The sequence below is a fragment of the Pteropus vampyrus genome, unplaced genomic scaffold (assembly GCF_000151845.1).
Source record: "Pteropus vampyrus isolate Shadow unplaced genomic scaffold, Pvam_2.0 Scaffold59, whole genome shotgun sequence".
Classification (NCBI taxonomy): Eukaryota; Metazoa; Chordata; class Mammalia; order Chiroptera; family Pteropodidae; genus Pteropus; species Pteropus vampyrus.
The window spans coordinates 3,615,561-3,634,932 of record NW_011888840.1 but is presented as its reverse complement, the minus strand read 5'-3'; the positions used below and the strand labels follow the sequence as shown (position 1 = coordinate 3,634,932).

General features: G+C 40.0%; 1 protein-coding gene and 1 long non-coding RNA gene across 3 annotated transcripts in view; one reads left to right on the top strand and one right to left on the bottom strand.

The window, feature by feature from the left end:
• The first annotated feature begins 182 nt into the window (after window positions 1-182).
• LOC111740187 overlaps window positions 183-19,372 on the top strand; it is a 123,691-nt gene continuing 104,501 nt past the window's right edge. The window contains exons 1-3 of the long non-coding RNA XR_002780484.1: window positions 183-293; window positions 7,600-7,745; window positions 9,937-10,176. This is a non-coding gene — a long non-coding RNA (uncharacterized LOC111740187). The remainder of the gene's footprint in view (window positions 294-7,599; window positions 7,746-9,936; window positions 10,177-19,372) is intronic.
• ZNF572 (zinc finger protein 572) lies at window positions 7,574-14,685 on the bottom strand. Of its 2 annotated transcripts, XM_011360806.2 has the most exons (3): window positions 14,518-14,684; window positions 12,538-12,642; window positions 7,574-11,543 (listed from the first exon to the last, which is right to left on the bottom strand). In XM_011360806.2, the coding sequence occupies exons 2-3, from the start codon at window positions 12,605-12,607 to the stop codon at window positions 10,030-10,032; spliced, it is 1,584 nt and encodes a 527-aa protein (XP_011359108.1). In that variant the 5' UTR covers window positions 12,608-12,642; window positions 14,518-14,684; the 3' UTR covers window positions 7,574-10,029. The 2 variants fall into 2 exon arrangements, with proteins under 2 accessions (XP_011359108.1, XP_011359109.1); XM_011360807.2 differs by lacking the exon at window positions 12,538-12,642 and having other exon boundaries at window positions 14,518-14,685.

The window sequence follows — 19,372 nt, the reverse complement described above, 5'->3', positions numbered from 1 at the left end:
CTACCGGGAGCGAGCCCGCCCCGCCCTGCACGTCCTACGCTTAGGCCCGCCCACACCCGCCACCAGCCAATGAAGGCGCGCACGCGCGGTAGGCCGAGATGGCGCTATGTCACGTTTGACCAATCGCGGGCGGCGCGGCCCTCGAGGTGACGCCAAGAGAGGCGCTAGGGCGATTTTACGTTGTGGGGGGTGGGGCTGTGGGGATGGAGCTCGCCACTCGGTGGGCGGTTCCGAAGACTTGGACCCGCTCCGGAGGAGGTGGGGCTGGTTGGGGCTGTGCTCTGGGTACCACGGTGAGTTTACGTGACGCAGCGCCGGCCGCTGGGGTCCTACCCCGAGAGAGGCGGAGTTGGTTCCGAGGAATCCCTGCCGGGACTCTCCCGCCGGATGTTGGAATGTTTCTATTCATTGCTTGAGCTTTAATTGAGCACTTACTACGTAACGCCAAGGGGTCACGTGGAGATGAATCGGATACAATCATTGTCTCGTGCCTAGTGTCTGTCAGCGGTAGAAAATGCTACTGGTGTGTGGAGGACGTGACTTTTGAGCGGAAGCTGGAAGAACGAGTAGGCAGGCATTTGCCAGAAGCCAGGAGGAGGAAATGCCAGGTGTTCCCTTACGTAACCCAAAGTTGTCAGGCAGCTGTGCACTTTGTTTCTGTGCTCAGGCTAAAGACACTGATGAGCCTAGGCCCTAGTCTCTCACGGTCAAAAATGTGAGGATTGTATGAGGGTGTTTTGTTCAGGGTAAATTATGCTCAGAGATTGAGATTGTTTTTTTCCAGATACGTAACACAGGTTCACTGTGGGAATTATAATTTATCATAGCAATATTTCACAAGCCAGTAGCATATAAGATGTTTCTTAATAAGCTGATAAATAACACTACAAACCAATGATAGATTACACTATTGTTCCAGGCAAAGGGGAGATGAAAGAAATAGCTTGTAAATTTAGTGAGGTATAACTTTTCTACAAGTTAGTTCTCCACAGAGTCAGTCCTTCCAACTAAAAGCTGAGTATCAGCTGCCAGGTTAGGTCCCTAATTGCTGGGGCACATAGCTAGCAGATATTTGCACCGGTGTTGGCAGGCAAAATAGGCTGCGCCTAAAGTTATTCTTCCAGGGACCTGTACAGGGTATGTACCACTGTCTAAGAGGAGTGACCTCACTAAGACAGGAACAGATGTCCCTTCTCTTCCTGATGCGGCTACGTGATTTAATGCTACTGCCGCTGCCAACCAAGGGCAGCCTGATCACAGCCGAAGTGTCTCAAGATCTTTGGAGAGCTAGGTAGTGAGATCAGCGAAGAGTAGCTTTGCCCAGACCCCACACACTCAATAAGTCCTCATAAATTTTTGGTATTTAAAGTTTAAATGTCTATCATGTTTGGAGTATCTGAGTGGCCCAGTGTAATCATGAGGGTCCTTATAAGTGGAAGAAGATGCTGGAAAGCTTGACAGGGTGGGAGTCCAAAGAGGTACCCTGAACCTGGAGCTCAGGTGACCAGGTTCTTGCCTTAAGCCAAGAGAAAGAATTCAAGAATCAACAAACAGCAAGCAAGAAAGCACAAGTTTTATTAAAGCGAAAGTACACCTTTAAGAGAAAAGTGCAGGCAACCCGGAGAGTCTGGCTTTTTTGTTGTTGTTGTGAGTAGGATGTGTCAAAGCTATCCAGCCTGCCTCCTGATCTTGGCTTATCTTCCAGGCCACCTGGAGGAGAGGAGGTGACCTTGGGGAATTTAAACATGAATTGTGTCCAAGACAATTCTAAAGAGCAAAACAAGAGTCTGAGTGGTAGATGGCTTTTATTATAAAATATCGAAACCTCCCTAGTATGCACTGAGACCTAAGACCAGTACCTTTATTCACTCTATTGCTTATACCTGGACTGCCTACTGTAAACACTATGGCTTATGTACAAATCTTTTCTGCTATTTGGAGCACAGTTGAATTGTCACTCCTTCCACCAAGTCTCCTTTGATACTCACGAAATCACGTAATAGTTTATTCATACATTTTTGTCCCAGTCTCTGACTATACACTTACGGTTGAGTCTTATCATCCCACTGGTCCCTGTGTTTCTTGAGAGAAAGATCTCTGTCTGATAAATCACAATCACCTATAGCTCCTATCTCAATGCCTTGCACTTAATTATCTTCCATACAAATGTATGTAATGAATGAATGATGACAACAATGTAGTAGGAAGACCAGGTGACTAGAATCTGGAGACCTAAATTCTGGCTGCCACTAACCAGCTTTGTGTCCTTGGACATGTCAAAAGCCAGTCACCCTCTGGGGAGGAGATGGCATGTCTTCATGAAATCTAAACTTCCTTGCAATCCCATACTAGACACTTTGCTGAGTTTAAGGAAGTATGGCAACTGTTATCATTTTTCACCCCAAATATTACATTTTATCTGCTAATAAAATAATTATGTGTCCGAACACTTTCATGGACATTGTATGACCTTGTTTTTAAAAATAACAAAACTGAAACTTAAAGTAATTAAGTGGCTGTGCCAAATCACAGCTTAGAAGTGATGAAATCCAAAGTTAAATTCCTGGTCTCCAAATCCTGTGTTCTCCAATCTTCTTAATTATCAATAATCGCTTTAGTTTGTCTCCATCATGAAACCAAAATTTGGTTCTTTCCCCAACAACATTTCTCACTGGTATCAATGAATTTAGTTGTTTGAAATATAGGTCAAATTTAAAAGGGCTCAAGAAAATTTTGTGTGTGGAAAGTAATTTTCCTGAAGATAACTCTTCAATAAACTGCTTGTTATCTGTGAGTTTCCATATTGCTAAAATTATAGAAGGCCTAAGCCACTGACTCTTCCATATCACCAGGATGATTATTTCTTGATTACCTTGTACTTGAGATTATTATAAGATTTTTTTCTTATTAAGTAGGCAATTGGTTAATCTTTGAAAATGACTTTCTTCATGTCTACAGTCAGATCCACTTCCGAATTTGGGGCAAAAAGAGCATTTGTGCTACCTTGCATAGGACAAACTCTGAATTCCTGTACGTTCTGAACTGAACTTAAATGCTACATAACCATCTCTTAAGGATGTTTGAATCTTGGCATGGCTCCACTTATTCAAAAACAAAAATTGGTCCTGAGGCAAAGGCAATGAAATGGAACACAAAAACAGTCGCTTACCTATAAAAAGTAATAAACTGTAGAGCAGCGGTCCCCAGCTTGGCACCAGAGACAGTGCTCCTATGAGAATCTGATGCCTACTGATTTGAGGTGGAGCTGAGGTGGTGATGCTAGCGCTGGGGAGCGGCTGCAAATCCAGATGAGCTTCGCTTGCTTGCCAGCCACTCACCTTCTGCTGTGCAGCCTGGTTCTAAACAGGTGGCAGACTAGTGGAGGTCTTCAGCCCAAGAGTCAGGGACCCCTGCTATAGAGTATGACCAGGAGAAATACTTCCTAATCATGATAACAGCTAACACATGGTACAGACAGCATTCTAAATGCTTTTCTTTTTATATTAGCTTCCCTCACCCCCCCCCCCATAACTCCAGGATGAAACTGTTGCTATTTTTAGCCCAGTCTTTACAGCTAAGGAAGCTAATGTACAGAGAAGTGCTCACAGCCACTAATTAGCACAGCTTGAATCTAAGCCTAGGGAATCTGGCTCAGGAATCTAGGCATGTTTAACTAGAATGTGGTTTTTTTCTCCCCAAAGATCTAGTCACTTTAAAACAAACAAAATGCACATTTGAACTTTTCATTCTGTTACTTAAACACCTCCATTGTCTCTGGTAATCTAATTGGCAGGCCAGGCCTAGACATGGGCCTTACCAAGTGCCATTCTCAGTGCAAGAAAAAGCTTTGCCCTCCCTTCAACTATCCAATTCTTTAAGACCCAGATTATCCCTTTCTCTTCAGGTTTTCTTAATTCCACCACTTTGTCAAAGCAGTCACCAACTTGCATTATAATTATCAACTCACAAGAGAGTCAACTTTTCAAGAGAGTCAACTCCTTAAGGCAAGGACCATGTCTTATTCACAGATTGTATACTCTACACTTGGTATGTGGCAAGCATTTTTCAATGTATTGAGTATGACCTTTTCTTTCTTCATTTTATACCCCCTCTGCCCTCTTTTGGGTACCAAACTGAGCAACTCCTTTTTCACTAATAATTTTTATTTGTAACACATTAGAAACATGTTAGATCACCACCCTCAAAACTTTCTTGCTCACTTTGTCCAAAAAAGACTTTTCATGGCAGTCACTTAGTTGTTCTACAGCCCCTCAGTACTTACACAATCTTTTGCCATTTCCCGATTGCAAGTGATGGAGCCAATTACATTAATTTGGAATTTTGTTTTCATTTTCTTTTTCTCTTTGGCTACTGCTCATAAAGCCACAATTAGAATATATGTCAGTGCAATTCAGTGTGATAAATGTGTGTCAGGTGTGTGCCACGTGTCACACACTGTGCTGGTGTTAGCAGTAAAGCAGTAAACAGAGCAGACACAGTCTTTGTCATTCAGGAGTTTAGAGTTTAATGGAGAAGACAGAACCAAATAGGTAATTAAAGATGTCACATAGGTCCAAAAAAGAACAAATATATGTTGCTTTGGAGGGTAAGATATAAACTAATCAGGGTCAAGGAAGGCCTACCTTGGAAGTTACTTAGAAGCTGAGATTTGAAGAATCAGTAGGAGTAACCAGGTATAACCTCTCTCAGCGGCAATGACGACACCTTACATTTCTTTTCCCCTTTCCCACTGTGTGTGTGTGTGTTTTAGTTTATTAGGGTAATTTAAATTGATAAATATTTCTGGAAAGTGATTAGATAATATGCATTTCAAATTTTTATGAACTTTGACTCAATAATCTCATTTCTAGGAATTCACTCTATGGAAATAATTAGAGATGAGGTATACATTAAGATTTGTATACCAACACAGAGCAAAAAAGCAAAACCAAACAATTACAGCCACGATACCAAAACAAAACAACAACCCAAATTGACCTGTTCACAGTAGTGTTATTTTTAACAATGAATAACTAGAAACAATATGAATTTAATTATTCAACATGAGAATAATTAAATCTTTATGGTACATCAGTCAATGCAATATTATAAAGCCATTAAAAACCTCATAATAATTTAAACAAGGAAAATGACAAATGATGTAAGATTAGGAAAAAAGACAATAATATATATATATAATATAGAGAGATGCAATAGATTAGAAAAGAAGTTATTGAGAAAGTATCTAGAACTTTAATGGTGAGTCATCTTGGGAGAAAATGATTATAGATCATTTTTATTTTGATCTTTATACTTTTACATATTTTCTACTTTATATATCTTTGTATATTTTAGCAAATGTTACTTTAGTGATTAGAAAGTAAGCTATTCTAAGGGGAAAAATCTTTCACCTGTGTTTGTCAGTCTAATCAACTAGTATTTTCTTTAATCTGGCCATTTGACTTAGTATGGCTTCCACTTCATCCCTCCTTGTGTCAAATCCTGGGGTATTGACTGATTTCACCAGTCAAGCAATATTAAACCAGAAACCTGTCTGTCTTAGTACCCACAAGCTACCTCTACTTGTAAGCGGCTATATACCCATGATGTCGTGATTGCCAGGCATCCTGTTGTCATCTGTATCTTTTATAACCAAGCATTTGCATCATCCATATTCTTGACTTCATTCCTACTTCACTAGGAGGGAGGAAGAGGGTAGAAAATAAAGGGTAGAAAAAAGACAAAGTTTGGGTTAGGATATGGACAAGGCAGAAGAGGTTAAGGCCAGAGAGAGGTCAAAGAACAAACGTGAAAGAGATCAGGGAGTGAACAGGATAATTTTCCAACAGAAAAGGCAGCAGCTGCCCAAATATCTGCCATATTATAATAATGATGTGCTGTGTTATTAGCCTCACATTCCTAGTCACGCCCCTTCAGGTTCATGGGATAAACAATAACAAAAGGATTGCACCATTTCAGTGGTCCCTCAGGATACCTGGGTCTCTGAGGCTACCTCATAGATGATCCAAAGACCCATGATGGTCTACAGCCACTTTAGTAAGGTAATAAGAACTAACATTGAGTGATTACTAGGTACCAGCATTGCTAAGCACATTATCTCAGTGATCCTTACGACAAACCTATGAGCTAGATGTTTTGTTTTTTTTTATTTTAGAAACCTAGAAATAATCATTTCAAGAAATGATTAAACATTTCTGTGTCTAGAGCCTTTTCTTGGTAACCTTATGAGTAAATGAGAGTGGACAGGGAAGGAAAACAGTATTTCCTTAACACCTACGACGTGCCAGGTACCTCACCTCATTCACTGCTTACCAAATCTTACAAGGTAAGTACAGAGTACAAAGCTAGTAAGTGATGGAAACATAAATTTGAAACAGGTTTTGAATGTCTTAAACAGTCTGAATAAAAAACAAAAAACAAAAAACCCCAGGGTCTTACCTTCATAGGATTCTGAACAATTGAGATGTTTTAAGGGTCCAGTAGGGTTACTGTGAGGATAGACCCAGCCTCCTAGGGCAGTCATTTTCACTTCCAAGCCAGCCCAGCCTCTGTGGACTGGACAAGTAATGGTGTTAAAGGGACCTAGGGGGATGCTGTGACTATACAGCCTAATCCAGTAGACTTTATCCATTGGCGAATACCCCTCAACCAAGACCAAAAAATACTTCCCATTTGAGGCTTTGTGTCACGCTTTGGGATTACAAAAATGGAATCCATTCTCTATACTCAAGGAGTTGACAGTCTAGTAGGAACGCATGTCCTGGAAGGGCACGTACTCTTGGACATTAGCATAAAACATAAGCACGTGACACCCATTCAGTATCGGGTACCACTGTGTGCAAAGCAATGTGTCGAACTTCATACTTGTATTACACAGTACAAACCTAACCCACTTTAATCTATAGTTATCTCTAGCTCCTTGCATTACCAAATTACTACATTTGAAGGAGAGTTCAGCGTAATAAGTATAGTTTGAGAGTTGGCAAAAATAGTCATCTGAAAAGCGGCCTTTCCCTACTACTACTCTAACTTAATTTGCCCCTCCCACTGTCATTTGACCTCTGTTAAACACGTTAGGAATCAGGTGAATTTTGTTGAATGAATGCTATACTGCTTGAAAGGAATTGCGTAAACTCAAATACAGAATAAAGAAGCAATGACAGTTATGTCATTATCATGATTTCAGAAAGTGAGAGACTGGTGATGAATATCTTTGATTAATGTCTAAGGAGCAATAGTCACAGCGCCAGGCTCCACTACCTCTCACCATCAATGAGGAAACTCTACAGCACTAAGAAGAAGGCCCATTTGGTAGATCCAACCTGGATGACCTGGAATGATGGGAGTAAACCTTTACTCCAGTTACTATAATAAAAACTTATGGTAGGCTATACAGCAGTTTGGGAGTGGGTTCCCTAATACATTTATGACTACATATGTTAACGTGGATTTCCTCATTCCACTGTCGGGAAAAAAATATAAGCCCCTTCTTTGAGTATGAAAAAAGAATACAGGAATCTTCTCTTTAATTAAGAAGAAACAAACAAATCACTTGCAAATAAGAATTTTTTATTTCAGGTGCTGTATCCTTTGTGCTGGCAAGAAAAATAGACAATACCAAGTATTTACTTCTTGAGGAACTAAATGAAGAACCTTCTTGCTGAATAATGAAACTGAGGCAAAGGCATCAAATATGATTAAATTCGACTGTTATGTTCTCCACCGTAAGTGACAAATCTTTCTTCTGTTTTCCTAATTCTTAATTCAAAGAGACAAGATTCTTGCCAAAACTAACGAAGCCTATTGTCACCCATTTAAAATGTCAACATCTATAGTCCTATAGACATCAAGGTTTGTGAATTAGGTTTTACATAATTGTGGGAAGTCATAAAACATAGTATAGGTGATGACAGGACATCAATTGTGCCTGTTAATTTCTTCAGACGCAGATTAACTTAAATTGAACTTGCTATTCTGTTCTTACCTGACTTAAACTGAATCTTTTCTTTCATGAACAACAAAAAATTCAATAAGCTGAATCCAATATATTTTAAGCACTGTGTTAGATGCATTGCAAACAATTAATTACTTAATCTTTACAGTACTCCTGCAAAATGGGTGTTATCTCCACTTTACAGATGAGGTTCAGAGCAATTACTTGCCACCCATCATGTGATCGATGATTTTTCTATCTCCGCAACAGCTACTACCTTGCAACTGAATTTCAGCCTCAATAGCAAATGCCCAAATTTAATTATCAAACAATCAAACTCTTATCTGGTAAAAAAACAAAAAACAAAAAACAAAAAAAACGTAAAAACTTGGCCTCAGATATTATAGTTTAAGATGATTTGAGCAATTCTATATAACATACAAAGGGAAAAAGATGCTTAGGCGGGGGGCAGGGGGGAGGGTCACATAAAAGCCAATAATGCCCAACAATGTTCTCCCCCTTTTTGAAAGCAGAAAATCACCCCAAATATTTCTTAAATACTTTCACTAGCTTTTGCGTCTTCATTTTTCAATCCTGTACCAAAAGGTGCAATTGCCTCACCAGTATCAGGTGCACCACAGTCGTGAAAGAAGAAATAATCCTCATGCAATTCCGAAACCCTTGAGCTATAGCCCTTTGCAGTAGTTATCATTGGCCCTCGCTGGCTCCACATTCTTAATCTGTGTCTCTATATATTCTTTATAAAATATATTCCAAATCCAAAAATGAGATGAAATCTTGGGCAACTGAGGAGCCTTGACCTTCCTACACATCTAGAAGGAAAAAATGAGGGTTAGGGGAATAGGAAATTAAAATCTTAATACTTTGTAAAGCATCATTACCATTGGACAGATGAGCAGAGAGGTTGGGGTCTCAGTTATCTGATCTGATACCACATAAGTCAAGAGGCAAAAGAAAACTGTTAAGACCGCATCTAAGGAATCTCGGTCTCCAATGGCAGACTGTCCCTGGACACTGGCTCAGATTCAGTGGGTTAATTATTTTTTAAAAAAACAGTTTTTAATATGACCAGGGATAATGGAATAGGAAAACTGAAGGATAAAAACTATTTGTCAAAATTTTTAAAACAGAATTCAAGTATCCCATCTCCTAATCTGGCTTTGGCCAAAAAATGAGACCATATCGCTAGATAATCGAGATGGTTGAACATACATTAAAATATACAATCATTAGAACAGCCAGTCCCTAGATTTAGTGCCTTTTAACACATTTCTATCCTATACTGCAATCCCTCTTGGAGAGCAGAAATCCCAGACTGCATTTATAGGAAATATTATGAGTCAAATAGGAAATATCTGTGAGTCTGTCAAGAAAGATGATCTTAAAATACTTTTTATGATATCCAGTACAGCAGCCACCAGTCACATGTGGCAGATACTGAGCACATCGCAAGTGGCTAGTGTGACTAAAAAACTGGATTTTAAATTTCATTTACTCTTCATTAATATAAATTTTAATAGTCACATGTGGCTAGTGGCTATCGTATTGGACAGTGCATTTCTAGATACAAAAGTTAATGTTCAGCAATTAAAAATGAATTTAAAAAATGAATCTTTTCTTTATTAAGACCCAGCAAAAAGGCCAGGAAATCACGTGATTTGTTCAAAAAGAATCTTTTTTTCTGGGAAAATCCCTGAGGCCAGTAATGATTTATTGCTACCCCATTAGGCCAGAGAAAATAAGACAATTCAATGTCAATCTCAGAGTCAAGCTCTGCGGTGTCCTTTTATTTACTCCCACGATTACTCTTTATGTTTTCCTTTGAAGCTCATCTTATATTACTTTAAATCAAAAATAACTTTTCTCTATCCTTGGCAGTATCTCTCACTGGGCAGATTCAACGATCTAGGTCTTCCTATGCTCTAAACTGAGAGGTTGACTTTTTCTAAATGTTTTGACAGACAAACCACAGAAACATCGTAGCACAATGATCACAGAACACCTTAACTGTAATGGGCCAATAAGAAGAGAAAAAAAGAAACAGGCTTGGGGACTTAAGAGGATGATGAATTTGGAACTGAAAATGAAGAGATAAGGGCCATATCCCCTGAACAGTTTTTCCAAGTCCATTCACGAGGAAAATCTTCAACTTCAGGAGACTCAAAAGACCTTTCTATGTGAATTTTCCGATGCTGACTGAGGTAGGCACTTCTGCTGAAGCATTTCTCACAGTCGGTACATTTGTAAGGTTTTTCTCCTATGTGGGTCCTCCGGTGCCTGATGAGGTTAAAGCTTTGACTGAAGCACTCACCACAGTCAGAACACTTATAAGGTTTCTCTCCTGTGTGCGTCCTTTGGTGAATCACCAGGGTGGAACTCTGACTAAACGTTTTCCAGCACTCAGAACATCTGTAAGGTTTTTCTCCGGTATGTGTCCTCTGATGTCTAATGAGATGAGAGCTGAGGCCAAAACTCTTTCCACATTCACAACATTTATATGGTTTCTCTCCTGGCTGGATTCTGCATTCTTCTATTATATTGCAGTTCTGATGCACACTTTCTCCATATCCAGAACTTTCATAGAGTTTTTCTCCTGTGTGTGTTTTCCGATGTGTAATGAGGTTTGAACTTCGACTGAAATTCTTCCCACATTCTGTACACCGATAGGGTTTTTCTCCTGTATGAATTCTCTGATGCTTTATTAGCGTCGAATTACAACCAAAGCTTTTGCCGCATTCAAGACATTTGTATGGCTTCTCGCCTGTGTGTGTCCGCTGGTGGCGAATTAGGCTGGAACTCTGACCAAAGCCCTTTCCACAATCAGGGCATTTATAAGGTTTTTCTCCAGTATGAGTCCTCTGATGTTCTATTAAAACGTAACTGTGGCTGAAGCATTTCGCACAGACAGGACATTCATATGGCTTTTCACCTGTGTGTGATCTGTGATGCTGAATAAGGTGAGAGCTGCTGCTGAAACTCTTACCACACTCAGGACATTTATAGGGTTTCTCTCCCGTGTGAGTCCTCTCATGGATAATAAGATGGGAGGTATTACTGAAGCTTTTCCCACATTCGCCACACTGGTACGGCTTCTCTCCTGTGTGTGTTCTCAGATGCTGAATCAAGTGAGAGCTGTTACTAAAGCATTTCCCACACTCAGAGCATTTATAAGGTTTTTCTCCTGAGTGGGTCCTCTGGTGAACACGCAAATGAGAACTATTATTGAAGCTTTTCCAACATTCAGAACATTTGTAGGGCTTGTCTCTGAAGGATGAATTCTGCTGGACAGAGGCATTGGCGTGTTCTCCTGGGTCCCATCCCCAGTGACTGGGCTTTTCTTCCTCTTTTTCTGTAGAATTTCCCTGATTCTCTGACTTGCCATCGTTCTCATAGATATCACACCAAATCTCATCCCCTTGGGACCAGGTCAGTAGCATTTCTTTTGAATCCTCACGTTTACAGTTTTGTGGGCCATCTCTTTTAAACCATTTTGAAGTTCTCTCTTTAAGTTTCTCTGCCTTAGGGTTACAGTGTTGAACAGTTTCCAAATTATTCTTCCCTTCATTTCCTGCAAGAATAAACAAATATTCTAAACATATTCCCTAATCTCCCAGGGGAAGGAAATTCTAAATTGCAGTGAGAGAGGGAATAACGAAGTAAAAACTCAAAAATTATTTCACATAAAAAAATTTTTAAGCTAGTTTTGTCTCTTTTACTCCATGTGTTTGTCAGAAACAGGTGAATTTTTTGTACCTAGCAACAATAATCAAGCACAGTTGACCCTTGAACAATACGGGGGTTAGAGGGGATTAGAGGCACCCCCCTCCCCACCCCACCCCACACACAGTCAAAATCCACATATAACTTTGATTCCCCTGAAACTTAACTACTAATAGCCACTGTTGACCAGAAGCCTTACCAAACATATATAAACAGTCAATTAACACAAATTTTATATGTTACAGGTATTATATAATGTAGTCTTCTAATAAAGCTAGAAAAAAGAAAATGTTATTAAGGAAATCATAAGGAAGAGAAAGCACATTTACATTATTTATTGAAAAAAAATCCACGTATAAGTGGACCTGCACAGTTCAAACCCATATTATGTTGTTCGAGGGTCAACTGTATTTGAACAGTTGTCAGCAGTTGCAAAGGAGGATATCAATTTAAAGATAAGTTCACTAACTTTGTTCTCGAAGACGTAAAAGAAAAAAGGGGATGTGAGTAGGGAAGAAACTGAAGAGTATGCCCCAGCATGCCATCTGAGGCAAAAACTAGACAATGCTTTAAAATCTGAACACATATAGAAATAATGACGCCCACTATAAGAATAGTAGCTTGCATATGGTATCTCGTTAATTCTAAAAAATATCAGAGACAGATATTATCATTCCTTTTTTTCTTAAAGATGAGAAGACTGAGGCTGTAAGAGTTAATAAACTTGTAAGTTACGCAGCAGGGAATCAAATTAAAGTTTATCTCATTCTAATGCCCCATACTCTATAGTGTATCTTATAATGAATTTCCAAAGTGTTCAGATCATCTTCTTGATCCCTCACCTGTAAACGAACTTTTCAAACTCTCCCTCTCTAGAGTATCTGAGACCAACAGCTTTTTCTTTTGCTCCATCACAATGATCACAGCCAGGTTAGGGATCAGAAATCCTGTGGAAGGAAACAGGTCACGTTTGGAGGCATTTGTTAAAATGTATTCTTCCTTCCTTCCCAGCCACTGTAACATAATAATTACAGGTATAGAATGTTCTGTTAATACTGAAACTAAGAAACATAAGTCTTTAGAAGTCTTTGTAGAAAATCTTTTCTCAGTGTTTAGAATTAAAGGTTAATCTGATTTACCTTTTCCAAGAAAATAATAAAAAAAGAAATTACATCTTCACATTAAAGGGTCAGGCTCAAAAATAGAGTAAATACTAATACTCACTGTCCACTAAGAGTTTAGAAACACTTTTAATTGAAAAAACAAAGTCGATTTTTGGAAAAAGCACCAACAATAACACTTCAAGGAATCAATATGTAAGTATAAGAAGCAGCTAAAGAGAAAGCACCCTGTTTAGCTTAGAAAGAATAACTTGGTTCTTGACAGAAGGATGAAACCTTTGAAGTCAATTTCAGAAGAAAGTGAGATTTATATAACCAGTAATTAAGAAATTAGAATAAAATAAAGCTAGAATAATTATAAACAATAACCCCAAAATAAAAAGGGGGCTAACAAGGGACCTCTTCCTTGCCTCTAAATCTATCATAACCACACTATCCATAACAGCCTAAACTTTCTCTTTTGAAGCCAAAGACAATCACTGAGCTACTTTAAGGGACTGGGAAATGTGAGCTATCACTAGAAGGCAGTTACATGGGAACTTTGCACCCATTTCAGGATATAAAGAATGCATAACTGGGGAGAAACGAGAGCCTAAAAGGATTTACAAAGGCAAACATATGAAAAACAAAAAATGGTATAGTTATGATTTTCACCCTATTACTGCTTATTATGTGCCAGGCAGTGAACTAAATAATTTACACATATTGCCCATTTAATTCTCACAATAGCTCTCTGAGGTGTATGAACAATTACCAGCATTTTATAGATGAGCTCAAAAGACATTAAGAAACCTTCCCAAGGCCACACAATCTGAAAACGGTAGAGCAGGATATAGTCCCAAGCCTGTCTGGACAGTTTCGCACTGTCATCCCTCAGTAAACTAGAGCAGGAAGCAGAGCTGGGCATAACCCCAAATGCAAATGATCCTCAAAGGGGACCTTTATTTTGGAATATATTGACTGGATTTTTAGGAAACAGATTAACATCTTTAGACCCTATACCAAAGGGAGCTGGCATTCCCAAAGCACCCTCAAGAATTAGGGGTCTGTTATAAGAAAAGGTGAAACTAGTCTTAATTATAAATATCCCGTGTTTGAGTGGGAAAAACCGGGCACTTGAATAGAAAAAAAAAGAAAGTTGTTTACGTGGAGTACGATGTTTTGCTTTCTGAGTTACATATTCCTGTCAAAGTCCTTAAATTAAAAGGAAGCTAGAGCCTGGGTAACAGATACCCATGCCAGCATTTTTCCTAAGAAACTATTCATTTTGGTAGTAGAGGAGCCCTCGGGGACACTGGCTCAGTCAAATGGCAGCAAACTCAAGGCCATGAATGGTATTAAAAAGTTGTCTTTAAGGCGTCACTCCACGAAAAGGCCAAGGTTCATTGTCGGAGTAAATAGAGGACTAGGGTGGGGCCTGAATGCACTGCCTGCGCCTTAGCTGGTAGGAACCAGAGGCTGGGTGCCCTGAGGGATGAAGTCCCAGGAGACCAGATCGTGTCCAACTGACAAGATCATTTAGGCCTCTGCAGGCGAGGGATGAGTGAGGGGAGGGCGCAGTGGCCTGGCTAGAGGGAGAGGCTGGGCCCTTGACCCTCGCAGCAGCGGGACCCCGCTCCGGGACGGACACTGCAGCCCGGGCGGTGCAATGCCACTCCTGCCTGCAGCCCTCTGCTCCCTTCCCCCCGAGAAAGAACTCACTGTTCCGGGGGCTACACACAAGGCACCCTGCCGCCCCAGCGGGCTCAGCTGTCTGGAAGGAAGGAGTCGCTGCTCTTTCTCACCCCACCAACCCAGGGTCCTAAACTCTCAAACCCAGTGGACAGAAACCGGAAGTCCCCTCTCTTCCCCGACAGGCTTTGCCGGAGACTCTCTAGCAAACAGTGATGTCACCTCTCGTTGATCTTAACCCGTAGAACCCCGGGTGGGATTTCCTTCCTTTGTGTGGATTTCCTTTCTTTGTGCTGTCATTCACCAACTGTGAGCCTCAGTCTTCACACTTGTCAGGAGCCTTGTAATAGGGGACTGATTAGAGCCTATACTTCTCCTTGACATCAGGGTATCATCAGATATTTATAACCATCATCATCAGAATCATAATCAAAATAAACCATGTATTTATTAAGCACCTATTGTTTCTGTTCCCACCGCTGTGAATATGGATATTTAGCTAGCTGTGAAGCGGTGGGGGTGCTAAGGCATCCATCCACATGTAAAACAAGTAGTTTACACTGCACCTTTATTACTAATATTTGGAGATACAATTAATCTCTCCCCTTTCTTACAGAGAAAGTGGAAGCCGATCTCTACAAGCCAAACACAAATCTGCTTAAGTCTGCACCCCTGACACTCTCTTCCTTCCCCTCTGTTACCACAGAGAACCACTGTCTTTCACATTTAAAACAAGCCCTTTACTAGTACTCAGCTTTGCACATTTTTGGAATCCCTACACTATCACCTAACCTCTCAATTCTCCCAGGCCCATCCCAAAATACTGCTTCAGCTTTAAAAAAGTTTTGTGTTTTTTTTTTTCTCACAATGCTTTCATTTTATCACCTCCCACTCCACCTTTTAACCCATTTCTCCTGCAGCAAAAACAGTAAATCACTAAGATTACTAATGACCTCCATGTTGTTATCACAACTGGTATTTTTCAGTTCCTTAGTTTGCTTTTTTTTTTCCCCCAGGAGTTTTGCCACTGCTGAGAACTCGTTTCTTCTAGAAAAACTCTTGTGAATGATACCACACTGTCCTCCTTTTCCTCCATAATCTCTAGTCAGTCCTATTAGTCTCTTTTACAAGCCTGGTCTTCACTAATTGTTGAGATTTCTCGAGGCCATCTAGACCCTCTCCACTTATCCCCAAATGTTCCCTATCTAGAAAATCTCATTCATTCTCACTTTTTAAAATACCACCAACATAGACAACTCACAAATGTATATCTCCAGCCCAGGCTACATTTCTGAGCTCTTCACTCTTATAACCAAATGATTTACTTGACATCTCACTTTAGAAGTCTCAGTAATACCTCAAAACTAAAATGTCAAAACTCAAAATCTTCTTTCTTCTCTCATATACATATACAAACACAAAATAAAATTAAATAAACCTGTTCCTCCTCCAATATTCTTTTTCTCAACCATCCATCAGGTTATACAGAAGCCCAGAGTCCTTTTTGTCACCTCCTTTGCCCAAAACTTCTGGTGTGTGTAAAGTTTCACTTTAATTCTAAGGGAGGGCAAGAATATGAGTGGGTTTGAACTTTCCAACAAATCTTATCAGTGAGGTTCACCAAGGCAAACCAAGATAAACATACTTTGGTTTGTAAAAGTGGAGAAATATGACATTTCTTATAGATGAGTGGCAGTGTGTGCAGCACAGTGTATCCCAAGATGGTCACCACAATGTCTCTCATGTTATTCTTGCAATGTGATGTTGACACTCTTTTTATCCAGTGTTGACTTCTGTGTAGCCTCTTCTTGAACTTGAGTGACCTTTCCATAACTGCCTCTAATAATAGAGTATGGGGGAAATAATGATATGTGATGTCTGAGGGTAGGTCATAAAAATGACCTGCACTTTTTTCTTATTCTCTTGTTGAGATATTTGCTCTTGGAACCCAGCCATCTGCCAGGAAGCCTAGGTCACTTGGAGAAGCCACATGAAGCTATTCTGGCTTGAGTAAGAAAGCCTTCAAATGACTTTAGCTCCAACCAACATCATACTGTAACCATGATACTGTCCCAAGAGAGACCCACCTAGCAGAGTTCAGTCTACCCCCACGACCACGAAGAAATAATAAAAGAATAATAAAAGAAGTAATAAAATTCTTTTTTTCTAAGATACTAAGTTTTGGAATGTATTTGTTATACAGTTATAGACAACTAGAATATATTTAGTACATTGAAGTTGGTGCTACCTTAACAAAAACCTAAAATGTATGACTTTGCTTATGGGAACAGGTGGCAGCTAGAAAATGGAAGATCTTTAAGTAAGGTGTTAGTGGAGGCCTAAGGATCTTGAGGAGATTGTCAATGAGGGATTAAAGGAAAGTGAGGAAAAGTGGAAGATGGAAGAAAGGGGCCTCGTTAGGCGGTGGCAGAAATGAGGCAACATTGCCATCTGAGCTAACATGGAAAATAAAAGGTGGACCTAGTGATTCAGTAATCTTGGTCAAGGGTTGTTACACTCATTCTGTAAAGGGCCAGTTAGTAAATACTTTATGCTTCTGGGCCATCCCATTTTGTTGTACCTACTCAACCTTGCCACAACTGCATAAAAGCAGACACCTGCAAAATAGGCAAATAGGCATGGGTGTGTTCCCGTAAAACTTCATTTACAAAGAATGTGCAGTCTGCGTACCAGCAGTATTTTGCTGACCTCTGTTTTAGGTAAGGAGATCAAGGTAGAATATTAAAAGTTCCACCTAGTTTATTCCCACTGCCTATGATAAAACGCAAGGAAAGAGAGATAAACTAAAGAACCAGCCCTTGAATATGTAGAAGCTAGAACCCACTACATTTGAAAAAATTTTTCTCACCTCAGCCTCTCCAGATGGCAAACAATGTTACACTTAATAAATAGCTTCTAGGAAAAGATTCTATATTGGGTACTAGAAAAACATGGTCTGAATAAGGGTCAGCAAATTATAAAAGGCCTTTTACAGGTCTTAGGGTATGTCTTGAAGAACTTCTCTGCTAAACAATGGGATATCAAGAGTCTTAAGGGTCTTGTCCCATAGCAACTACACAAAGAGGCCATGGCAGAGAAAGGCGTGTCTCATGAAGATGTGTGAGTGCAGCTTTTGTCTAATAGAGTGAATTATAAATTGACATGCCAAGGCCTCAAGATTTCTGAAAGTATTACATCAGCTGGAACTGAAGGGCACAGAGATAGCACAACATGATAAGAGGTTTTTGGATACCCACATTTTACTGGCAAGAAAAAAGCTATGGAAACTACTTGGCCACGAACAGAAGGAAACCAGATTATGTCACCCCAGATATGCCTCTTTGACATAAAAATTGTTTTTGAGCTAAAGGCAATTAAGAAAAAAAAAGATGCAGGAAAATCTCTCTCTACCCTCCTACTTCTCTGCCTAAAGGCAGGATATAAATTCTCCTTCGCTGGAGATGCTCTAGACTCATCAGCACCAGAGGAATCTGTGAAAAAACATTACTCCATTAGTTTCCCCCCATATATTTACCTTCCTGCAGTTTGCCTCCCCCGGAAGCCTAACACTGCTTTACTTTGTCTTGTCATTTCTCTATAGATTTGTCGTTCTTTGTAGAAGGTGTTATACAAGCCAGAGTTCTTTGAGTTACTCTTTCCCTAAGTCTCTCCCATGTGTATGTGAGATACACACATTAATAAACTTCCATTTGTTTTTCTTTTGTTAATCTATTTTTGTTGTTGTTGATGCCCCAGCTGAGAACTTAGAAGGTAGAAGGAAAAGCAATACGATAATATCTACATTTCAGAACCTTTCTGTTGAGCCTCATTCTGGCCACTGTGTACTTCTCACTGGATGCCAAACTGCTTGTGGTTTTCAGAACACAGCTTGTTCTTTTATAACTCTGTGCCTTACTCTTTCCCACAATGTCACTGCTTCTGGCACCCCTACCCTTATCTCTCTCCCGACCTCCCATCTGGCTGTGTAGAAAATATCTACTCATTTCAACTCAAGTATCATCTCTCTAATTCAGCCTCCTTTGACTGTCCCAGGAAGACTTAGACCCCTTTCCCCCACCCCGAATTGTATTCTGAACAGAATACAATTGTGTTCTCTATCCCCATAAGTCCTGAACCAATTGAGAAATGGACATAGGTATCAGATAAGGATCAAAATTAACAGCTTTGTGACAGGTAAAGCTGGATTGGAGAGTTAACCTTGCATCCAAGGCCTCCCACCCCTCCCTATGCATTAGACTGGCTTACTCTCCCAGTTGCAGGGCAGAGAAATTCTGCCCCAGTAATGTTCCTCCCCATGTGCACAAGAGGCAGAGAGCAGGTGGTGAATGTTTAATGGACAGGAAGATCTTAGCCCAAGGAGGGCTAAACCACACACACATGTTCAGTTTTTTTACCCCATCTCACCTATCAAATAAGCAGCTCTTCCTGACCCATAAATGAGTGATCTTCTGCCTTTCTCCAGCCATAGTTGTTTTCAGGCATGAGTGTCAATTAGAAAACAGTTGAAACTGTCTTCAGATGGATCCTCTGAGAGTGTTTTCGGTTTTATGTTACAGACTACCTGACTTACAGTGGCTTGAGCCATAAGGATATTATTATTCATTTAAGAAATGTCTAAGGCAGGCAGTCTGGGATGGATTGAGCAGTTCAGTGATTTCTTCAAGGACCCAAGCCATATTTTTCTTCCTCTTCATCATTCTTAGCATTTTGATGACATCTCCCCGTCAGGCTTTTCACTTCATGACTACAAGATGGCTGCACCAACTCCTCCCATCATGTTGTAACCCCACAGTATCCAAAGTAAGAAGAAAGGAAAGGGGACAAAAAGGGCTTTATTTTCACATGCCTCTCTTTTACCAAGGAA

Bases quoted from the DNA above. Each gene is read 5' to 3' on its own strand.
- ZNF572 (XM_011360806.2), bottom strand. From the start codon at position 12,607: ATGGAGCAAAAGAAAAAGCTGTTGGTCTCAGATACTCTAGAGAGGGAG. The intron at 11,544-12,537 runs GTGAGGGATCAA...TTATTCTTGCAG, and splicing joins TTTGAAAAGTTCGTTTACAG to GAAATGAAGGGAAGAATAAT.